Genomic DNA, 19,328 nt, shown 5'->3' with positions numbered 1-19,328 from the left:
CAAGTCCCATAATCTTGCTTAACCTCAGTTTCCTCATCTATAAAGTGATAAGTCTATGATACATATCTCCTAAGGCTGTGAGGATTAAAAATGTGAAGGAGTTGGCACATAGGAAAAGCCCCCAAATACTCTCTCTTTTGGTAGATTAAGAAAAAATAAGAAATATGTCTTTGAGGTATATATTTTTTGTTTTTCTTTTTTGAGGTATATTTTTAATAAGGTAGGGAAGATAGAAAGTATGAAGGGGGTTAAGTATACTAGTCAATGTCAACCAGAATGTTTCTGAAATATGATAGTGATTATGTAAATAGAACTTGAAGATTCTTGAAATCCAGTGTGAACAGGTTAAAGAGATCCAGGGGTAGGTAAGAGGAGGGTCACAATCATAGCAACAAAGGTTATGTCAAAGAGACATTGATTTAGGTATAACTATTAAAAATTGCCATTTAGATGAAAATGGTTGAGTATTGGCAGTTTCATATGGTCCACTTACAGATGCTCAGGAAGGAAGAGAAGCAGTAGAGACTATGAGGGAAAGGGAAGAGTCCTTCAGCTGTGGTGCAGTTCATCGGGGCTGTTGCTGTTTTTAATACAGAATGGCTAGGCTCTTACAGATGTGAATCCAGCATTATTTAGTAGCCTCTTCTCTTTGTAGAGAAAAAGGGGGTTGAAGATGGGTTAAAGTTCATGGATTGGGTGTAGAAATCTTTTAGGCCCTTTGACATTTATGTTTCCAAAGGATTTCAGAAAACTTTACACAAAGACATAGAAGATACAAAAATAAGTGAGGAAATTGAGGATAAAGGAAAATATAGTAACACCCAGCTCTCCTACTGTGATGTAAAACAGTGGCCAGCACAGAACTTCCTGAAATCATCTTTGCAAAGGAGAAAGTATAAATGATGTCCAGCATGGTGCTTCCCTTCGTAATAAGCAACTGCAGTTCTGGATTCTTATGTAATGTAGCAGTAGATTCTACTGAGAAAACCCTGCTATCTTTTAATTAACATAAGCTGTACTTCAAGATTTGACTACAGTGCTGGAATAGCCAAGAAAAAGGTATTCTGTCCAGAGACTGTCTTCATTTCCAGCCTTAAGATATTGCATGACGATCACTCTTTTAAGTGTGGGCTGAGGGGGTCCTCTGAATCTGATCATGTAGTAGTAATACTTTTGGTATATATAGCTCTTAAAAGAGCTGCATTAAAAGCAGAATAGTTAGCTCTGGTAGGTTATTTTCCCTTTTCAGAAAGATTAAATGAGTGAGGTATTTTTGCATCTTGTCAGAATGGTCTATGAACCAAAGAGGTTTGAAAAGGATTTCTGCATTCCATTTGTCAGTTGGCACCAATGAGGAAATGAATTCCTGTGGCCAAATACTTTGCTCTCTATAGGTGGCTGGACTAAGACTTTGTAAAAGGGGCACGTAGGTGGTAACTTAGACTCATAAAACACATTGCCACTCTTAGAGAAACAGCTGAAAATCCCTCTTCTAGGGACAGAATGATCCTCTATCCAACATATCCATGCCAGAAAAGTGACAATACCGTGACGTTCCTCCTCTCCTACTCTACTTTTCTCAGGTCTGTCCTCCTCTTCAAGCCTCCCATTCCTCCCCCCATCCCAAGCCAGCTTATTCTGATGCTTTAATTTTCCTTTAAAAAACTTAAGGGTAAAATAGTACAGCATTTATACTACTCGCCTTTTAAAGTTATTCTTCTATTTAAATATGAGACCAAAGGTCTTACTATTAGTTGAGATCAACTTGAAATTCTGAATTTCAAGTCTTGTTTTTGCATGTTTGTGGTTTTTAGGTTATTTCCCTAGAAGTTATGTCTTTTGTACATAAGTGTCAAATATAGTGTTTTTGATCCTATGAGTATAGATTACAAGTATAAGTGCCTTAGAATCGAGGTGCAAATTTAGTGTCTCACAAACGGGCTAAGAATTGTATTTAGTTAGCACACACAAAATCTAGTTCAATTGCTTGGACTGCACAACTCTATCACACAAAATACAATAATTGAAACATTAATTCTTGTTTGAGTTAGATTTCTAATAAAAAGGGTTATTGTGGACAGCGTTTCCACCTCTTGAATTTAACCTTTCTTGGCAATTAGATCTAAAGGTCATACGCAGAAATGTTAGTTGGCAAAACACACACACACACACACACAAACACAAAGCCTAAGCATTACTCTCCCTCCAGGACAAAAGCAAGATATGAAGGGTGATTAGGGCAAAGTAGTGTTAAACTAATCCAATACGTGAAATGAGATTTTAAACTAAATAACTAAAATGTTCCAAGAAAAAATACTAAGAATCACTGTTTTTAAGATGTTGGTAATAGTTGGTGGGTTTTTTCGGATGTTGACTTGTTACCAAGACGATCCAAAATCAGGGAATAATATATGTTTGACCAGCAAAATGATTGAGTGGATTAAAAAAATTATTCTGCCCCGTTGAATATATATACTCGCTACGTACCAAATGAGATACACTTTAAGTGCCTGTTTTGGTGCCACTGGCCAGAATGAAAAAAGTCCTCCCGTTAGTGAGGTGAACTGAGATTTTTGTTTTCAATGCCTGCCTCCAGGGTACGTACAAGTGGGAGACGAGTGGAAAACCTGGGGCTAAGGGGGATGGGAACGAGATGGCTGTGACTGTGAATCTAAGAGCTGAATGTGTGAGAGAGAAAATCCTCCTCCAGCCTCGGAGGGGGTGTCTCCCCCAATACCAACTCCCTCCCCCCGGGCTCGTGGGGCGGGTCTGGTTTGCTCAGTAGCTGCAGCGGCCGTAGCGGCAGCCCCGGGGCTGAGCGGCGGCGGCCTTCTGGCAGCGCAAAGCGGCGGCTCCGAGAGCGTGAGGCCCTGGGGAGAACCGGCGGAGGCTGCTGTCGGGATGGAGGAAGCGTCGAGTGGAACCGGGGCCGCCGGGGACGGATTTCCTCCCCGGCCCAGCTCTCTACAGCTTGGCTGGGCCTGCTCCAAGCACCTGCGAGGTGAAAGAGGCCTGCGTCTGGGGCCTGGCAGCGGCAGCCGGCGAGCAAGGCGGGCACAGCGGGGTAACAGTCGAGCCGTAGCCGCTCTCGGGAACCTACGCCGCCACGGCCGCTTATTGTCTCTCTCTTTCCACCCGGGGGCAAACAGGAAGCGCGCCGGCTGACCGAGCGACTGACGGGCATCCGGGCCAATGAGCACTGCCGACCAAGAGCGTGGCGGCGAATGAGCGCGGAGAAGAGAGGCGGGACTTCCGGGCGGGCTGTCACCCTCTTCCCCCCTTTTGGGCTGGAGGCTCCACCTTTTGTGTTTCCCGCACAGTCAATCAAAATAGGAAAAAAAAATCCCCGGACCGCTCCGGCCGTGTCCGCCGCCGCTTCCCGCATCCTCTCCCGCCGCCGCCGCCTTCGCTCCTCACCATGTGTAAGGCGGCGGGGAGCCCCGCCTGAGGTGCCCTAAACACACTATGACCGGTACGTAAAGCCGAGAGAGAGCAACCCTTGCTGCCGCCGCCGCCGCCGACCACAGCCAGCCCGGGGCCGCCGCCGCCGGCTCCCGGCCCCGTGTGTGCGACCGAGTGTCTGTGAGAGGCAGAAAGCCGCACTCCCTTCCGCCTCCCTCCCCTCCCGGCCAGCCACCGTCCACCCCTTAAGCCCCAGCAACGCCGTGTCCCTGCCGGGCCCTGGGGCGGGCGGCCCGGTCCGCCGGGAGCGCATCCCCCCGTGTGCGGGCGCGGGCGGCGGGCGGGCGTGTGAGTGACTGACGGTGCGAGAGGAGCGAGCGCGAGTGAGAGCGAGCGGCGCGAAGGGAAAGGGGAGGAGAGGAGAGGAGAGGGGGCAGGGGCAGCGCGGGGAGGAGGAGGAGGAGGAGGGAAAGAGGAGGAGGAGGAGGGTTACAGGCAGCGGCGGGCGGGGGCAGCAGCAGGAGAGGAGGAGGGATCCGCCGCCGCCGCCGCCGGGGGGCGGGTGGGGGAGGGGAAGGGGACTCGGTCCGGGCTTTCGGAGTAATTTCGCCTCGGCCCGCGGGCCCCCTCCCTCTCCTCCACCCGCCTTCCTCCCCACCCCCACCCCCCCGCGCTGTGCCTGCAGCTCCCGAAAAGCCCGTGAAACAAGAGGAAATGGCTGCCTTGGACGTGGACAGCGGCGGCGGCGGCGGCAGCGGCGGCGGCCACGGCGAGTATCTGCAGCAGCAGCAGCAGCAGCACGGAAACGGCGCGGTGGCGGCGGCGGCGGCGGCGGCCCAGGTGAGGAGCGGCTGAGCCCCGGCCCGGCTCCCCCCTAGCGCCGCTTTCTCCTCCCCTCGCCTCTCCCCTCCCTCCGCGCCTCTCTCCTCCCCTCCCCCCGCCCCGGGAGCTGCCCGCCCGAGGCGCCAACGCTCCGACCCCGCCCGCGCTCCCCCTCCCGCCGCCTTTTTGTGAGTGTGTGTGTGTGTGAGTGTGTGTGCGCGCGCCCGCGTGTGTGTGTGTGTGTGTGTGTGTGTGTGTGTGCGCGCGCGAGCGTGAGAGCGTCTGCGCCCTCCCGGGGGTGGGTTCCGGGCGGAAGGTGGAGGCCCGGCGCGCAGCCTGCCGCCCGCCTTCCCGCGGACGGTGGAGCTGGTGTGCGTGCGAGCGGGAGGACTCGAGCCGGAGTCGAGGAGGAGGAGGAGAGCGCGGGCTGGCGCTCGCCCGGGCGCAGCCTGCGAGGACCGAGGCGCACTTCCTGTGCGAGCGGCGGCCCGGCCCTAACCGCCACCCCCTCCCCCTGTCTCCCTCTCTGAACCCGCCCATCGGGGGTAGGACACTCAGCCGTCACCGCTCGCCCTGCTGGCCGCTACCTGCAGCAAGATAGGGCCGCCATCGCCGGGCGACGACGAGGAGGAGGCGGCTGCCGCAGCCGGGGCCCCCGCCGCCGCCGGAGCGGTAAGTCTCGCGCGCGCGGCCCGCCCCCGCCAAGGCCCTGGGCCCGCCATCCCGGGCCTGCGGCGCGCCCGCCTGCCCAAAAGGCCTCCCGGGCGCCCGCGTCTTCCGCGATACGGACGGATCGCGCAGCCGGGGCGCCCTTTCGGGTTCCTTAGCATGCCTCTGTGGATCAGAGGCCAGCCCCGGCTTTCTCTAAATTGTCACTGTGGCGCCTCGATCCAAATTCACTACAAAATGAAGTCAGAGAGGGCGGGGGTGGAGGACTCCAAAATGGATGTTTGAGCATTTCATATCAGTGCTGAAAACTCCTTCGCTGAACACTGCAAAATTTTCAAGCACAGCCTATCGGCCATAGATAGTATCAACTACAGAGGCAGTGTCTTTAGTTTCTAGTGTTTTTGAACCTGGAGCTTTTTCTGCTGCAACTTACTAGTTCTTACTGATTTAAATCTTAAATTGCTAAAAAGAAACCAAAAAAGGAATGAAGGTTTAGTCTTTGAATTACCTTTCTGTATGCAGCAGTGAATACTTTGTGAGTGCTTTTTTTTTTAGTGGCCATTCTAAATTGATGAATTTTAGTTTTTGCAGATGACTTAAATTTGTGATTTTTCCTAAGTGGAGTAAGTGAAACATTTAATTCGCGACGGTTGAAATCCGCGAAGTTACTTAGACGATACTTTGGCTTTTGAAATTGAATATGGAATACCAGTGTTAGAAACAAAAGTACATGTAAGGAATTGTATTTACGTGCATACTAACGTATACTATACTTACAGTTGAATGTGATTGGCAGAGCTGTATTTCCATTTTGTTATGATTACCGGTCTGATACAATGTGATGGGATCCTGTTTGTAGTGTTTTTAGTTTGGGGGCAGAGGGTGGAGCTAGTCAGTGTGTTTCACGAGTGCTTAATACAAATTAGCTAGACAAAATTTTTAAGACAATCAGTTGTGAATTTTATCTGTTTGAATCGTAGCTGTTGTGTTAAACATGTGGATGTGTTCACTTGTTAAATAATTAAAACCTCTCCCAGTTTTTTTTTTTTTTTGAGGTGGATTATGGGAATTGGTTTGTGTAGACATATTTTGAATAGTCACTGTAGACAGAAAAGTTTGATATTTGGCATAGTCTGCAGGAAATTCTTAGTATGTCTAGGCACTAAAAGTGAAGCTAATGTTAAGCTATATTGTTAAATATTGTATTTGTATTTTTAGTGCTTCAAATTATATTGTAGAGGTATATGAGTAATTTTAATGTCTTAGAAAGTATTTTAGGTTTTGTGCTTTTGTAAGCTGATTAAAATGTAAAAGCATAAAATTATATTTGTGAGAGGCATTGTTACTTTTAAACTTATGGATTGGTAAGCATTTTTTAATGAATTATTCCTCTAGGCCCATAGAGCCAAAACAAATGGTTTATCTTAAAAAAACCACTGTACAAGTAAAATTGTGAAGCAGATTGCTTCTACTTATCTTTTAAAATATTTTCAATTAGAACAAAAACTTGTAACCACAACTTAGCAAGTGTATATAGCTCACTGTTAGGGGAGGGGGAGGGGAGGAGTGAAGGAGGAAGTTATGGGTGAAAAATATGTATATGTATATGTACTTGTAGATGGGAATCTCAGCCCTGGGAGTAGAACACTGTCTCTAGTCTCATCCTCCTGTGGCCATATACTTGTAGGGAGCTTGTTTCCTTGCCTCTTTGACTCCTCCTCTCAGTTACCAAATCTCTACTGACATCACATTTCCCGCCAGATGAACGTGAACTAGAATCAGTAGGAGCACTTTTTTCTTTGTATGTTTGGTATGCATGCATAAATTTTTTTCACCGAGTAGAATTAGCAAGACTGGCTTGAGTATGTTTGCCTTAGCAAGTGGGAAAATTAGTTTTCCATTTTAAAAATGAATTTCAGACATGTACATCTCAGAAAATGAAAAAATTTAAGCAATTTTTATGGGCATTTTTTCCTACTTAAAAATGTGCTTAGGTAATCTAACTGTAATCACTCAAATTACTGGGAATCATGAGAGGCCTGTTAAGAGCTTTTGTAGCTGTGCTTTTTTAAAATTTTATTTTGCAATAATTTTATATTTATAGAAAAGTTGCAAAGATAGAACTGGGAGTTACATTATACCCTTCACCCAGCCTCCCCTAATGTTAATATAACCATGTTTGTCAAAACTAGGAAAGTAACAATAATACAGTATTATTAACTAAATTACAGACTTCATTCTCATTTTACTTTTTTCCCCACTAATGCCCATTGTCTGTTCCAGGATCTAATCCAGGGTAACACATTGCATATAGTATTGTGTATGAAATCAAGTGGAAATGTACACATAAAATTCAACTTTATGCTAGTTGAGTTTGGTATTTTAAGATTAAAAGGGCATTGAAAAGCCAGTGAGCTACACTGGAGATTTGTTTTAAGTATTTTGAATTTAGAATTTGTTATAATATGTTAGGGGTTCTTTCTGGATCCCGGCCAAGAATGTTTGGTTACCTTCAGACCAGTGTTGAATAGGTCTAATCGTAAAGCATTCTCGACTGTAATGTTCCACAGTATGGACTCCCAAAGTTGGTTTGATGTCAAAGCCCTTTTTGTACTTTATTATTAAAAGTTGTTTAAAAATAAATCAAGAAATATAAGAAGTAGACCTTTATGTCACATTAATTTGTCCAATCTGTATTCATGTGAGCTTCTGGATTATTTATTTGCTTATTTCATTTGTACTTCAAGTTGTGATCAGTTAATTGGGTAATTGTTTTTATTTGAAGTTGGTTTGAGTTCTTTGGTGTTCCTTGAAGATTTTAAGAAACTTGAGTCGTTCTTAGTTTCTTTCCACCTTAGCTTCACACTTGTTTTTGTTTCCAGTAACACTTTGTCCTTGCCGGGTTCTGGCTTTCACAAAGCCATTTGTGGGAACTGAGAAGTTAATAATCCTTTCCAAATGCTATGCAATAAGTGCTATGCATTTTTCCACCCTTCCGCAGGTATTATCTGAGAAGATAGCCTCTTTTTTTTTCCCCCATTCAACTGCTCCTCCCCCCTCCATTTTTATGCCTCGTTGCACTGGAGAAAGCCCTTGTAATGAATTGCTATAGCAACGTCCTAGGGCTACTCTTGGTTTTGGTCCTTTTTACGGTGTGATTATGTGTTTATGTACAGAGGGAGACCTAAGAGTACCTTCAAGTTACAACTTTTTACGATAATGCCAACTTCCATGTCAGCTTGGTGTTTGTTAGTTGTCTGATAAGAATATGAAGAGTTACTGAGACAAACACTGGTGGATTTTTCTTGAGAGTTATCTTGAACCTAAACCAAATGCTAGTTCTTACCTGGGTTATGTGTTTTTAGGTCTCTCTTCTTTTGTACCTGTAGTGTTTCCAATAAGCCTAACATTAGTGTTTCCAATAGCTTAACATCACATGTTTTTACTTTGGTCTCTTGATTTTATGAATCGTCATCTCTTTGGGGTGCTGCTAATGAAATTTCTCTTACAAGTGAATGGGCTTAGTAAAGGCTCTATAGTTTTGAAAGTTTGGGGGGACTTACTGTTGAATTATGGAAAGAAATTGGTTTAAAATTGGGAGTTTTTCATAGAAGACTTTAATATCTCAAGGTCAGTTTTATTGATCCATTCTTTCTGTCATTTTCTTTGCAGCGATTTTAAAGTAAATACTTTTAACTATTCATTCAATAAATATTTACTGATCTTTATGCCAGGGATTGTACTAGGCATTCAAATCATGCTGTGTCCTCATAATCTGAGTAATCATAATGATAGGATTTTAGGATAGTGCTTTATAGCATAGTGGTTTATAGCATAGTGGTTTATAGTTTATAAAGCATAACGCTTTATTTTGATTCTTAAGATCCTGTGAGGTAATAATTTTCCCTTTTTTTTTTTTTTAAACTTATTTTGAGAGAGCGGGCGTGTGGGCTCTCTCGCTCAAACAGGGGAGGGGGAGGGGCAAAGAGAGAGGGAGAATCCCAAGCAGGCTCTGTGCCCTGTCAGCGCAGAGCCTGAAGCAGGGTTTGAACTCCAGATCGGTGAGATCCTGACTGGAGTCAAAATCAAGAGTGAGTTGCTTAACCAACTGAGCCATTCAGGTGTCCCAGTTTTCCCATAAAAAAATTTTTTTTTTAATGTTTATTTATTTTTGAGAGAGAGAGAGAGACAGACAGACAGACAGCACCAGTGGGGGAGGGGCAGGGAGAGAGGGAGACAAAATCTGAAGCAGGCTCCAGGTTGTCAGCACAGAGCCCAACGCAGGGCTCGAACTCAACAACTGCAAGATCATGGCCTGAGCTGAAGTCGAATGTTTAACTGAATGCTTAACCGACTGAGCCACCCAGGTGCCCCCCACCCCCATTTTTTTTTTTAATTTTTTTTTTCAACGTTTTTTTATTTATTTTTGGGACAGAGAGAGACAGAGCATGAACGGGGGAGGGGCAGAGAGAGAGGGAGACACAGAATCGGAAACAGGCTCCAGGCTCTGAGCCATCAGCCCAGAGCCTGACACGGACCGTGAGATCGTGACCTGGCTGAAGTCGGACGCTTAACCGACTGCGTCACCCAGGCGCCCCCACCCCCATTTTTAACATAAGAAAATTGAGTCCTGCTTTAAATCACACACAATCCCACAGTTTTAGCTAGAAGTCAGTTCTTTTCTTTATAATGTAATATACTTACCTCCTCCAAACATAATTGTGGCTTAAACCATGAAAGTCTAATAGTTTTCTGATTCAGTGTTTTTCCTCCAATTCTATTAAAAAAATTAGTATTGGTAAATTTTTTAAAACTAAATTTATTTCGTTTAAAAGAACCCTTTTGCCTGTCTCTTGCTTAAATTATTTGTTGCTGTTTTTCTTCCCTCTGGGTTTGTGCTTCATAAATATTTCTTATGTATGCATTTCTCCTTAGGTTTATTCAAAAAGTTCAGATGCATCATGCTGTGTTACTTAACGTTTGGGGATTTCCCTTCAATTAATGACCTGCATTTTTGGGAAAAGTGGTACCACAATTTATTTTATTTAACTTCTGGATCCTTGGATAGTACTTAGTCAGATTTGTCATTTGAGTAGTTATATTTATTTTCAAGGAATTTCTTGACTAAAAAGCTGTTCACTGACGGTTGATTATTTGCCTTTACTACTATTTTGTAAAAAAAAAAATACTTCAGATGCCATAAATTTGACTTTTTTTAAAGAATTAAAAAAGATAAAATGCCAGTATGATAAAACAATCTGTACCTGAGATACTGTATTCTTTGATATAAGTTGAATAATTGTAAATTTAATGCTGGTCAAAATTCAGAGGTGAACAACAACCTTAGGAAGATAAAGATTGGATATTAGACATATTTTAGTGTAGATTTCAGTATAAAGTCTAGATGTAAATGTCTTTAGATTATGTAAGATGCCAAGAGACTGAAATGAAACCTGAATTATTACTCAGATATTGAGAACGATGACTTAAGCTTATAATTCCTATACCAGATAGAAGTTGAAGAATGACATGCAACTTTAATGACTGGTCTTCATTTTAGTAATTTAAGTTTGATAAGTTTAAACGTTTGTATTTAAAAGATGATTATTTTAGTTGAAGCTTACACATTTGTACTGGGTCCCACAGTTTATCTGTCTTTAGTCTCTTCCGCCTTTCTTTCAGTCTCCTTCACTGGGCCTTAGTTTATCTTTATAAAACACAGATCCTGATTGCATCCCTTGCTTAAAAACCTTTTATAGCTTTCATTTATTATCTGCAGGATAAAGTCCAAACTCCTTAGCAGGATCTACAAAGCCATTAACTACAGGCCTTGATAAAAATGTCTTATTCCCCATTACTTTTCTCTATGAATATGAGCCTTTTCTGGATTCTCTTGAACTCCACAAACTGTCCATTCTTTAGAATTTCCTTTTGTTTGTGAATATTTTTTTATGCCTTTATTAATGCCCCTGTCTCTCTTTCCTAGATGCCTACAGTGAAATCATAAATTTATTCTAAGAGTACTTTAAATATCTCATGTGATACTTTCCCCCCCTCTCCCCCCCAATCTTCTATGTTCCCCTTCTATGGCTAGTGCACACCTATATTCACATAGTAGTAGCATGTATTTCTGTGTCTGCTTGGATAAACTGTGAACCATTTACAATAGAGAGTGTGTGTTTCATGTGCTTACTCATGCTTATTTCAACTTGGCACATATGCTCAAATGTCTTGAATTGAGTTATTAAACTGTGGTTCATCCATTGAAATACATGCTTTTCAACTATGCGTCTGCATGAGAATTAGGTGGTGAGTTTCTTTAAGAAACTTTTAAAATCTGGTTGTACAATATTTGCATTAAGTTTTGTGGACTGGTTTATACTGAGAGAACAGTATATGTCTTAACTGTTTTTTATGGTCATAGACCTCCTTTGAGAATACAGTGTAACCCTAGATTATCCTTCTGCTCCCCAGTTGTACTTTCTCAAAAAGTTGCTGTGTTATTTTAGAGGATTCAGAGATCCCTTGAAGCCCAAGCATGGGTCCTAGGTTGAGAATGCTGGACTAGATTTGCTTATGTTTTCGTTGTCTAGTGATAAGCATAGTCATAGGAATTCACATATAGATGGAGAAGGAAGTGGCATAGGAATGACTTTATTTTGAGGGTAATTCATGTAAGGTCTTATTCTCTGTGTCTTTACCCTTGATCTTAGTGGGAGACAAGTTTGGTATGAATTAAAGGCCTAGGTTCTGTAGTTAGACTTGGCCTAGTTTTAAATCCTATCTTGGCCATTTGATAGCTGTGTGATTTTTCTCAGTTTTTCATTTGTGAAATGAGAATAGTGATAACACCTACCTAACAAAATTGTTGTAAGGAGTAGATGATAATAATCTCATAAATCACTATCATAGTACTTGGCATTAAAAGAACGGCTCCAATGTGAGACATTACCTTTATTTTCTTAAAAAATTTTGCCCTTTGATGTTGATGTGTAAGATTTTATTGCTTTCTGCTTTCCTGTGTTGCTCAATCTGTAAAATATGAGGATGATAACTAAATTCTGTTACGTAACAATACACAGTGTATATGTCTGTCATTTTCCTGCAAACATAAATAGAGTGGTAGATAAAATCATGTCTGTATCCTCCAGCTTTTAGATTCTGGAAAAACCTTTCAGGTGGAGTGACTTTGCCATGTGGTCACAGGGCAATAATCTTTCCTCATTAAAAAATTTTAAGGTCTCATATTTTTTTTGTAGTTCATGGGAAAAGTAAAGAATATGATGGCTTGCTAATGGAATAGTCCTAGCCAAGAGTTTACTCTGGAGGACATTAATATGTGCCATAAAAGGGGAGCTTTAATAGTTTGACTTAAGGTTTATAGCAGTAATACACAAATCTTAATTTTTCTTATTTAGGTGATTTGATAACACTGTACTGGTTATGTTTCCTTTTTGTACACAAATATAATGTACCTGATTTAGTGATACGTATTTTAGTATATATATTTTTTGAACTCCTCCGTGTTTGTGATAATGTTTGGTTTGAGCGGTTCATAATCTTTTCTAGCCACCTGTATTTTTATTTATTTAACTGTATGGATTAGAGATCATAGGTGAGGGAATAGAAGACCAGTTTGTGGTCATAAAACAAAGAATACTCTGAATTTTTTTCCTGCTCAAATAGCATGGGTTATCTTTGTAATAATTAACAAAATTGGAAATAATAGTAAATATTATGGTTTGTATAGTACTGTCTCAGTATTTGAAGTCTACTGTGTTACTAAGAGAACTTTTAATTTCAGGTAGTAGGATTTATGTCAGTTTTTAAGATTTTTTTTTGAGGATTGATTCAAATATTTCACAGACATATATCACATAACATTTTTTGTTTTCTTTATCCAGACAGGCGATTTGGCTTCTGCACAGTTAGGAGGAGCACCAAACCGATGGGAGGTTTTGTCAGCCACACCTACAACTATAAAAGATGAAGCTGGTAATCTAGTACAGATTCCAAGTGCTGCTACTTCGAGTGGGCAGTATGTCCTTCCCCTTCAGAATTTGCAGAATCAGCAAATATTTTCAGTTGCACCAGGATCAGATTCATCAAATGGTACAGTGTCCAATGTTCAATATCAAGTAATACCACAGATTCAGTCAACAGATGGTCAGCAAGTTCAGATTGGTTTCACAGGCTCTTCAGATAATGGGGGTATAAATCAAGAAAGTGGTCAAATTCAGATCATTCCTGGCTCTAATCAAACCTTGCTTGCCTCTGGAACACCTCCTGCTAATATCCAGAATCTCATACCACAGACTGGTCAAGTCCAGGTTCAGGGAGTTGCAATTGGTGGTTCATCTTTTCCTGGCCAAACCCAAGTAGTTGCGAATGTGCCTCTTGGTCTGCCAGGAAATATTACCTTTGTACCAATCAATAGTGTCGATCTAGATTCTTTGGGACTCTCGGGCAGTTCTCAGACAATGACTGCAGGCATTAATGCCGATGGACATTTGATAAACACAGGACAAGCTATGGATAGTTCAGACAATTCAGAAAGGACTGGTGAGCGGGTTTCTCCTGATATTAATGAAACAAATACTGATACAGATTTATTTGTGCCAACATCTTCTTCATCACAGTTGCCTGTTACTATAGATAGTACAGGTATATTACAACAAAACACAAATAGCTTGACTACTTCTAGTGGGCAAGTCCATTCTTCAGATCTTCAGGGAAATTATATCCAGTCGCCTGTTTCTGAAGAGGCACAGGCTCAGAATATTCAGGTTTCTACAGCTCAGCCTGTTGTACAACATCTACAACTTCAAGAGTCTCAGCAGCCAACCAGTCAAGCCCAAATTGTGCAAGGTATTACACCACAGACAATCCATGGTGTGCAAGCCAGTGGTCAAAATATATCACAACAGGCTTTGCAAAATCTTCAGTTGCAGCTGAATCCTGGAACCTTTTTAATTCAGGCACAGACAGTGACCCCTTCTGGACAGATAACTTGGCAAACATTTCAAGTACAAGGGGTCCAGAACTTGCAGAATTTACAAATACAGAATACGGCTGCCCAGCAAATAACTTTGACGCCTGTTCAGACACTCACGCTTGGTCAAGTTGCAGCAGGTGGAGCCTTGACTTCAACTCCAGTTAGTCTAAGCACTGGTCAGTTGCCAAATCTACAGACAGTTACAGTGAACTCTATAGATTCTACTGGTATACAGCTACACCCAGGAGAGAATGCTGACAGTCCTGCAGGTGAGTCTTAAGTCATGTCATGCCATAGATCAGTGATTTGTTAACACGTAGGGATATTTTTTGGTTTAAGGTGTTTTCAGTATCTGGGTATCTTTAAAGGTGATGATACATTTCCCTATGTTTGTATGAAAGGTAGACATCAAAGTGTCTTCCAGATTGTTCTTCACTGAAAAGTTTTGAAGTCAAGGAATCATTTCTCCATTATGCCAAGTATGTTTGTAGTTTTTCCCCAATTTTATATCTGTTTTCACCTTTGATTGGTGTTGATTGGTGGCATTACAAAATTTTTATTTGGCAGGTAAGGTGTCTTGGTTGTGCTTGGTGTGATGTAAGTTAAATGTTTTACGCATTATTTTTGGTTGGGGAATTAGGTTGGCATGGTGAAAACATAGCACTGGGAGCCAAGACTGTCTCCCCTACTACCTAGCTGTGATTTTGGCCAAGTTACTTTTTCTCTTGCAAACTTGGTTTTCTCATTATATAAAATGGGGTTGTTGGACTAGGTGACTATATCTAGGGTGCCTTCCAGACCTAAAATTCTTTGATTTTGTAATAGTTTATTCTTACACGTGTGTAGCTGAGCATTAAACTTAACCGTGCTAGATACATGGTTATTGATAGTATGGGTAGAAATCTCAGAAGTCTATTTTTCGAATGTTGTGTAGAAATTAAACAGTTGTAAAAGAGATGGTATCATTATTACTTTAATGTTCTTTAGATAACGCTTTATTGAGTGTTTTGATGTGCACTAAATCCTTAGTTTTACTCTTCTATTTTGTATTTGGGTTATTGTGTTGATTGTACTACTGTTATAACCTGAGTGAGTCAAAGATTCCAAACTCTTACATTAGGACACTTGAATTTAATTTTTTGAAGTAATTCCCATCACCATAGATATTACTTTTTTTCTTTGAAGAAATTTGTCATACATGCTTAGAAAATCAGAATTGTTCTGAAGCCTCAGATCTGTACTTGGCAAGACTTTAATTGCATTTGAGCCTCCTGAAGCAGTGGTTTAGAGCAGCCATTGTAAAAGCATGGTCTGTGGATCCCTGGGGGATCCCAGAAACCCTCTCAGAGGTCCTTGATGTCAAGGACACCACTTTTCATAATACTGACGTTATTTGCCTTTTTTATCATGTTGACATTTCCCTGATGGTGGCTAAAATGGCTTCTGTCCTGGCAAAAATGAAAGTAGTACCACTTCCAGGCTTGTTGTATTCTTCATGACCATGTGCTTGCAGTTAAAGAAAAATGCTATTTTCACTGAAGAATGACCTTGATGAACCAGTCAAAATAGTTGTTTTTACTAAATCTTGACTCGAGTGCTGCATGTCTTTTTTAAAAAAATAGCTTTACTGAAGTACAAGTCACATACCGTAAAGTTCACAATTCACTCTTTAACGTATATAATTCAGTGTTTTTTTTTTAATGTAATCACACTTGTACAGCCATCATCACCATCTAATTTTAGAGCATTTTCATCACCCCGCAAAAAAAAAAAAAACCAAAAAAAACCCATGCCCATCAGCAGTCACTCCTCATTCCCTCCCTCCTCTTAACCCCTGGCAACTGTTAATCTACTTTCTGTCGCTTTGGATTTGCCTGTTCTGGATTTGCCGATTATTTCAGATAAGTGGAATCATGCATTTTGTGGCTTCTTTGTGTCTGACTTCTTTCATTTAATATAATAATTTCAAGTTTCATCTGTATTGTAGCCTGGGCCAGTATTTCATTCCTTTTTGTGGCTGAATTATACTCCATGGTATAGATATACCCCATTTTACTCATTTACCTGTTGACAGACTGTGTTTCTACCTTTTGGCTATTGTGAATAATGCTGCTGTGAACATTTGAGGACAGTTTTTATGTGGGCATGTTTTTATTTATTTGGGGTATATACTGAGGAGTGGAATTGCTGGATTGTTTGGTAACTATGTTTCACATTTTGAAGAGCTGCTTACCAAACTTTTTCCAAAGCGGCTTGCACCATTTCACCATTTTATGTTCTAACCAACACCCGTTACTATCTTTTTTAATTTTTTTATTATTTTTTTGTTTATTTATTTTTGAGAGAGAGACAGTGACAGAGTGTGAGTGGAGGAGGGACAAAGAGAGAGGGAGACACAGAATCCAAAGTGGGTTCCAGGCTCCGAGCTGTCAGCACAGAGCTGGATGTGGGGCTTGGACTTACCAATGGTGAGATCATGACCTGAGCCAAAGTCGGATGCTTAACTGACTGAGCCACCCAGGCACCCCTCTTTTTGATTATAGCCATCCTAGTGGATGTGAAGTGCTGTCTCGTATTTAATTTGCAGTTCCTGCTATGTCTTTGTAATATTCTTTGTGACAAAATGGGAAGTATGCTTTAATGAAGCAATTTCTACGTCATACCATAAACAAGATGATTATCTTTAAAAAAATTTCTTTTCCAGTTGTGCAGTTGTGTGAGTTGCAAGGTGAACTAAATGCTATTTTTGTGAAAGAGTGTTTTTACTTGAAAGAACAACTGACAAACTATGGTTATTGAGAGACTCATGTATTTAAGTGCAAATATTTTCTCAAAAAAAAAAAAAAAAAGATTTAAGTGAGCCTATCACTTAAGGAAAAAAGCCTAACAGTATTTGCTACCAATGATAAGATTTGGGTTTTCCAGTGAAAATTAGAATTTTGGAAAACTCAAGTTTATTTCTTTGAACTTGATTGCTTGTTAATAATTACTTTTTTGATGAGATGGATATGATATTAATAAATAGGATTTGATACTGTATTATAACAAAATGTGCCAACATTTGGAAGATCTGTGTGATAACTCAGTGAACCAGTAGTTGTCAGATAACCAGTTCATGTTACAAAATCATGCAGCAGTAAAAAGATCCATTCAAAGTTTGAGATACACCTGTAACAAGTGTATGGAAAGTTTATCAATATGGTTTCAGATTTTACACTGCCACTGACTTATAAGAAACTGCCACTTGTCAAGTTTGATACAGTATCAAAGAATACCCACAATTGACTGAAAGACAAATTATTTCTTCCTTTTCTAGCCACGTATCTTTGTAAGACTAGATATTCTATGCTTCAGCCCAAACCACATGTTGCAAACAGATAGAATGTAGAAGCAAGTATGAGACTCTAGTTGTTTTCTTTTAACCTAGATATTCACAAAAATGTAAAACATGGTGTCTCATTAAACTTTTTGTTTATATTTTTGGAAAATCATTTTTCATAAAATGTTAATTTATGTTGACATAATAATTTACTATTTTTAAACAAAACAATTACAGTTTGTCATAAATTTTAATATGGTAAATATCAAAACATATAACCTACACAAACAAAGTTTTGGAGACTTCAGTAATATTTAAGAGTTTAGAAGGAGTTCTGAGACCAAAAAGTTTGAGAATGACAGACTTCTGAAGATTTAGTTGGTAGTTTTTCGAAACCAGTTTTTTTTTTTTCAACGTTTATTTATTTTTGGGACAGAGAGAGAGCATGAACGGGGGAGGGGCAGAGAGAGAGGGAGACACAGAATCAGAAACAGGCTCCAGGCTCTGAGCCATCAGCCCAGAGCCTGACGCAGGGCTCGAACTCCCGGACCGCGAGATCGTGACCTGGCTGAAGTCGGACGCTTAACCGACTGCGCCACCCGGGCGCCCCTAAACCAGTTTTTAAAGCTTGAATAAAGTTAAGGTTGTGGAGATCTGTACATGTTAGAAAAACATCCCTAGGGAATTTATTTGTGATTTTGTGGATTTATGTTGGTCATAAATCAGTGTTACAAAGCACCAAATACTTCAAATACATTACTTCTAAAATACTATCAGAATAACAACACTGTAGGAATTAAATATGAAGTGGGCTTTTTAAAGTGGTAATTTAGTTTATTGAATGGTGGCAAGGAAGGGTAAAATAAAAGAAGGGTAAAATAAAATAAGGCCATTAAAAGTGAATTTTGTTCCAGTTTTAAAGGAATGGGGAAAATTTTTGAGAAAGTAGAATGAGAATAAATGCTGCATAGTATACAACAGCATTTTTAGCAATGAAACCCAGGAAATTTTAATTTGGGGGAGATTTGGTGATAGGAAAACTATCCCTTCGTGTGTTGGAGTTTTAATTGGCAAGAAGCAAGATAAATTATTTTAGGATGTGTTTTAGTTGAAAATAAGAATAAGGTTTTTTAAATCTGTGTTAGAGCATAGTATGCCCAGATGAAATGCTTCAAATACTTTTACATCATTGGTTTGAATTTTTGTTTTTGTTAAGTATGTAACAATTTTACAATAAATGAGAAGACACAGATTTTTTACTGGGGCTCTGGAATTTCTTTGACTTTTCGTTTTTCTTAAGTTTCCCTTTAACAAAAATGACCAGCTCCTGCCTGTTTAAGGCAGTGCATCTGACTCTGGGCCCCTTCTCATGATGGGTATGTTTAGTGCCTCTTATCCTTTAAAAACCAGACTGAACATAGAGCAGCTCATCATGCCCCAAGTTGCAACCCCACTCACTTATTATATTTCTGTTTTTTTCCCGTTGAGAAATGCATGCTGTTTTAGAGAAGTTCTGTTTTTTGAAGTTTTATTTTGTCTACCATTGCTGTGTATTTGAAAATCAGTGGGGAGAGACAAAGTATGGATTTATGTCTCTTTCCAACATTTTTTCTGGTCAGAAAATGTCCCCAGAGTTCACACCAAGACTGCCTTTACTCAGGCTCTCAAATTTTAGTTCTCTACCAGATTTTGTTATATAAATACAAATTTATCCTTCAAGACTGGGCACATTTAAAATTCAGTCAGGTGTTTGAAGTAGGAAGAAAGGTTTATGGAAATCATTGCTTCTTTCTTTTTCTTTCTTTTTTATTTTTAAATTTACATCCAAGTTAGCATACAGTGCAACAGTGATTTCAGGAGGAAACTCCCCAGTGCCCCCCACCCATTCAGCGCATCACCCCTCCCACAACCCCTCCAGTAACCCTCTGCCTGTTCTTCACATTTAAGAGTCTCCCATGTTTTTGTCTCCCTACCTGTTCACATATCATTCCTGCCTCCCTTCTCTTATATTCATCTTCTCTGCCTCTTAAAATCCTCATATGAGTGAAGTCACATGACATCTGTCCTCCTCTGACCAACCAGTTTCACCTAGCATAATACCCTCTAGTTCCATCCACGTAG

The 19,328-nt window shown here is 40.8% G+C and overlaps 1 protein-coding gene across 1 annotated transcript in view; it reads left to right on the top strand.

Annotated features, from left to right (window-relative positions):
* The first annotated feature begins 3,332 nt into the window (after positions 1–3,332).
* SP3 (Sp3 transcription factor) overlaps positions 3,333–19,328 on the top strand; it is a 59,318-nt gene continuing 43,322 nt past the window's right edge. The window contains exons 1-4 of the mRNA XM_027055468.2: positions 3,333–3,472; positions 4,088–4,242; positions 4,774–4,896; positions 12,798–14,157. Coding sequence (XP_026911269.1) covers positions 3,466–3,472; positions 4,088–4,242; positions 4,774–4,896; positions 12,798–14,157 — 1,645 coding nt within the window. The 5' untranslated portion in view covers positions 3,333–3,465. The remainder of the gene's footprint in view (positions 3,473–4,087; positions 4,243–4,773; positions 4,897–12,797; positions 14,158–19,328) is intronic.

This window comes from Acinonyx jubatus, chromosome C1, assembly GCF_027475565.1.
Source record: "Acinonyx jubatus isolate Ajub_Pintada_27869175 chromosome C1, VMU_Ajub_asm_v1.0, whole genome shotgun sequence".
NCBI lineage: Eukaryota > Metazoa > Chordata > Mammalia > Carnivora > Felidae > Acinonyx > Acinonyx jubatus.
The sequence above is the reverse complement of the archived record's forward strand: the minus strand, read 5'-3'. Positions and strand labels throughout refer to the sequence as shown.